Source organism: Theropithecus gelada, chromosome 4 (genome assembly GCF_003255815.1).
Source record: "Theropithecus gelada isolate Dixy chromosome 4, Tgel_1.0, whole genome shotgun sequence".
Taxonomy (NCBI): Eukaryota; Metazoa; Chordata; class Mammalia; order Primates; family Cercopithecidae; genus Theropithecus; species Theropithecus gelada.
Window position 1 is genome coordinate 132832605 of NC_037671.1, and position 5075 is coordinate 132837679.

Genomic DNA, 5075 nt, shown 5'->3' on the forward strand with positions numbered 1-5075 from the left:
AAAAAAAAAAAAAAAAAAAAAAAAAAAAAAAAAAAAAAAAAAAGAACTTAAAAATGAGAAGAACATGGTATCTAGTTATTGATTCAGTCAAGCCTTTGCCGAGTACTGGCCACATGCAGGGCTGCAGGTGGGCACTATGGGATACCAGAAGGAGCAAGACACTGCCCCCTATCATCTCAAGCAGTGGGCAGCAGTGTCACTCCAATCCAAATAGAGGAGAGGAAAGCAATGTGGAGAGTGTGAGAGATGAATCCTAGACAGAGGGAGTGAGGGACAATTGGAAAGGCTGAAAGTCTGATTGGTGGAGGAAGGAACATGAGAGTTGGTCCTTCAATAGGAGGAGGATTTCAGCAGGAGAGAAGTTGTGTCTTGAGAGCGGTGGAGGAGCTGGTAGGTGTCCTGTGGGAAGTGCCAGGGAGGTGAGTGAGGAGGGGAGCCTGGTGTGCCGGGAGCTGCTGATAGGGTGGCCCAAGAGAATTCAACCATGGGTTAACAACAGCCTATTTTAGAGAAATGGCAAGGAAACTACATCTCCCCAACACCCCAAAAGAAGAAAATCATGTGTGGAAAAAACACATCTGCTTTGCCATGGGATTCGTATTATTTCTATTAAATATTAGAATAGTAAATATTAAATAAGTATCTTATTTCTTATTAAATAATGGAATTATGGAATTTCTTATTTTATGGAATTCTTATTTCATTCTGATATCAGCTACAGCTGTAATTTAATATTTATATCTAGGGTCATACATGTGACAAAAATGACTATGTCTTATTTCTTAGCCCTTCAAATCAGTGAACACTTTTGCCTCCAGCACTTTCCTGTCTAGAAAAATAAAATCTGAAATTGAAATGAAAAGTTAACATGCAAACTGAAACTGAGCCTAATTGTATATTACAGCTCTCTAAGCTATTTCTCTAATTATCCAGGATGTAAGGAGGAGCCTAGGAATTGACATTCCACACAAACTATATGCTATACTGAAGATCAAATGTGCAAATCTATAATAGACCTAAAACACTTAAACCTGAAAGAAAATCCAATTATTGATGCTAATGGATGAAGACAAGGGCATAGATATTCTAAAAAATAATTTTGATTAGTCAGACTCCCTCTCTCTCTCTGTCTGTCTGTCTGTCTCTCTCTCTCTCTCTCTCTCTCACACACACACACACACACACACACACATACACACACACATATTTTTGTTTTGAATGCCCAGGCTGTGTTGCAGTGGTGCAGTCGTGGCTCACTGCAACCTCTGCCTCCTAGGCTTCAGCAATTCTCCTACCTCTGCCTTCTGAGTATCTGGGACTACAGGTGCCCAGCGAATTTTTGTAGAGATGAGCCTTGCTTTGTTGCCCACGCTCATCTTGAACTCCTGGGCTCAAGCGATGCTCTTGCCTCAGCCTCCCAAAGTGCTGGGATTACAGGTATGAGCCCACCACACCTGACCTCCTACATTGCTATTTCTGGTAGTACTGTATGCTACATATAATAGACAATTAATTTTTGTTGACTGACTAACCAACCCTTTCCCAACTAGAGAATAAAATAAGTGGGAGAGTAGATGAGTGGGTAATCTGTTTGCAGAAAATCAGGAGCTGGTTGTCTATGGATTCCCCCAAATTCATCCTTTCCGAAGGTGATGATTTCTCGCAGTGGTTTATCACCATGGGAAACGTTCAGCATGTTGGGTGGATGCGCAGATGGCAGAGGTCGTCCAGGCAGCCACTGCCTCCAACTTGCTGCAGAATTATCTCTACTATGCCTGGTCCTGGGAAGGGAAATAGAGCTGTTGAAGAAAAAACTGGCCAATGTGAAAGGGAGACATGGATTTGGGGATTACTTTCCAAGAAACATTAGAAATACATTCAACAAGGAGAACAAGTGGTAGGATTTAAGTTTTTTGTTTTTTTTTTTAACGTAGATAAGCTTCGCCATTTCCACACCACACTACTAGATGTGGTCTGGTGGCCCCTGTCCCCAGGTGGTCATGAAGCTGGGCAGTGAAAGAGTCAGCTGAGGTCCTGAGAGGCCCAGAATGAACTAAAAGCCTTGTATTCTGTGGAAGAGAAGGACTCTTATGTGCCCAAAGCTAAATAGACAAGCATGAAAGTTGCTCCCCTGAACTTTATTTGCAGGGTGGAGTTACTCGGTAGTTAAACACAGCCACCTGACTCCTTTGAAGGAATTTTGATATCCCTTAGCTTCTAGCACCTTGTGGCCTGGGTTGAACCCAGCTTAGTCACAGATGTGTATCCCGGAAGGTCAGTTTTTTGGGTGTTTCATTTCAGTGGAGGGAGCCTTCCTTATGTATATTGATATCTAATTCTAACTATTGGCTGAAGAAGTATCAGGGCTGCAGTGAGGAGGTGGGTGCAGGCATCTAAAGGCAGCAGAAGATTGAACTTGCACATCTGAGCACAGATATATGTTGGACATCAAGAGAGGAAATTGTTAAGCAATTTCTCACATCTTTAATTACATGCCAATTTCATTGACATGAGAGTTGGGTGGCACTGCCCCAACAGAACTTAGTCTTTAATTTGCAGTGTAATAAGGATGGAATTATTCCTGAGAGAGACTAAGTATAATGCCTGAATAATAATTTGGAGAATTGCTTAGAAAAAGAAGCCATTTTATGTGAGGGAAATAGCCTTGTGAAGGAGTCCTGAGAATTAGAAAATGTGTATTCTGTTGCTAGCTTTATCCTCAACGTCCTGGTCATTTTCTATAATGGAAATCTTAAATTTATTATTTGGCTTAAAATTAGTACTATGTTTCTTAAAATTCTTTTTTCCCCCAAACAAAATGCAATCCTTTTGTTAATGTAGAGAGAGTGTCTGTGTGATTTTGGCAGCATCATTTATGGTCTCCCTGCCTCAAGCAGTCTACCTGCAAAACAGGGACAACAGTGCCTGTCCAGAACTCTGCTGCGGGAGACTGTTATTCAGGACACCTAGATCAGGAATGCAGGAGGTGATGTATGTTCAAGTATAAGACGTTAGTTTCCATGAGTAATGGACTCTGACCTTGTTTTCATGGCTTCTCATATTCCAGATATCCCACTCAACCCTGTCGCTTTGGAAAACTCCTGTTGCTTTTGCCAGCTTTACGTTCTATTAGCCCATCAACTATAGAAGAAGTGTTTTTCAAAAAAACCATTGGCAACGTGCCAATTACAAGACTGCTTTCAGATATGTACAAATCCAGTGATATCTAAGCTCACAAGGTACCCACTTTTCAGGATGGGACAGTATCAGATGAACTTCGACCCGTGGAGAACAAGCCTCAACTAACAAACCCTTCAGGAAGCATACACCGGGGAATGTGTAGCCTTCAGGAAAAAATGCCAATTGACACGAAACATTCCAGTAGCTATGACCTGCCGCCCTGACCAGGGTAGGGAGGCTGGGAAGGAGAGGGGTACAACAGGACCGCCTGCACTGAAAACTCACTGCTGCCATGCCCTGGGAGGGGGCAAACTGGGGGTTTCCACAGGCCATGCCATTCTGCCTCTTACCTGGAAGATCAGGCTGAACGATCAAAAGCTGAAACATAAGTAGTGCTTTCTTTTCCTTTTTAGCATATAAAGTTTGGTAACCAAATATAGCTCTGTGTATAACATCATACTGCGGCCTTCAGAACTACGTTATGTTGGAGCATTTATTTTAAAAATAATGGTAGGTTTTAAATTAAAAGTGTTATCAAAAGTTTCCCCTCTATTGTAATACATTATTAAATGGCCTTCAGAACTGAGTTAATAAGTGAAAAGTAGCTTATGCTATGTGATTTGCTTTTTCGCTATCTTCTTTTTTCTTTTCTTTCTCTTTCTTTTGTTCTTTCTTCTTCTTCTTTTTTAATACCATAGGCCAGGCAACCTTGTCAAAGGAATTGGTGGACAAAACGAGATTCTCACCAGGACTTCAGGTTGGATAACATCTCAAAAAGAGAAGAGCTTTACTAAAAGAACATAAGTCAAGGGAGGATGAATCAAAACAGCAAAACCAAATAAAGTGGAGATGAGTGATTGAGTGAGGTAGATTGCTGTCCCGTTAACATAGTGCTGAAACCAAAGGCAGTGGGGGTCCAAACTCGTGGTGCAGCAAGTCACACCAGACAGGAAACGAGTATGGACGTAATTGCAGAAGGAACTTCAAGGAGATGAATGCTAAGAGGGTTCTTGATTGATCCATTGCTAACAGCCTGAGACTCTTCAATGCCTTTCCGAAAACTGGTTTCTAGTAAAGCCTTGAATGAACACACACACACACACACACACACACCGTCCTACACTTTAAGCTGCTCCTTTGGTATGACTCTATACTTATGGAAATGTAGAAACAAACATTTTTAAATAGCTGCTGTACTTTTCACATTTTGATTTATTAGGTACTAGCACTGAGGGAAAACATTCAGCACTTGGACTATCATAGGAGGAGTAAAACTTTCCTTGTACAAAGTGAATTAACTGATTTGTGAAGTTAAAAGGTTGTACTCATTGTATTTACAAAGAATAAAAATATATTGAATTTAAATGAACTCTGCCTGATTTCTTACCCTGCCTCTCTGGCTGGTTCTCACCCACCAGAAACAAGGTAGGGGCAACAGCTGGTGTTAAAACTGAAGCTCGGAGCACTCCAGCACAGAGCCTGCAGAACCGAACTACAAAGGCAATTTCCTTCTTACAGTGAATACCATTTGGAAAATGATGAATAAAGAAATAAAACATAAGATTCTGTTCTCTACAGCTCTCAAATGTAATTGCATCTGTTAGAAAAATTGCTGTGTGAGGAAGAAAGAGGCCGATTAACGGAGTCTTCGTTCCTTCCTCTGTTTCTAACTCTCTTGCTAACATTTCAATCCTGACCAGACACTTGAAACCATTTAATGATCAAAAATATGAAGTATGATGAAGTTCATATGGTGAGTAAGATGTGGAAGGAGCAGTAGAAAGGTCATCCAGATGTTCCCAGCAAGCCTTAAGGCACTGGTCCCACAAGCAAAGGCCAGAGATAGAAATCAGAGGTGCCCAAGGCCACAGGCACTGTGGACTCCTTTTGGGTGG

At 41.3% G+C, this 5075-nt stretch overlaps 1 protein-coding gene across 1 annotated transcript in view; it reads left to right on the top strand.

Annotated features, from left to right (window-relative positions):
* Nucleotides 1-4549, top strand: part of NR2E1 (nuclear receptor subfamily 2 group E member 1) — a 23575-nt gene extending 19026 nt beyond the window's left edge. The window contains exon 9 of the mRNA XM_025383464.1: nt 3068-4549. Coding sequence (XP_025239249.1) covers nt 3068-3230 — 163 coding nt within the window. The 3' untranslated portion in view covers nt 3231-4549. The remainder of the gene's footprint in view (nt 1-3067) is intronic.
* The last annotated feature ends 526 nt before the right edge of the window (nt 4550-5075 follow it).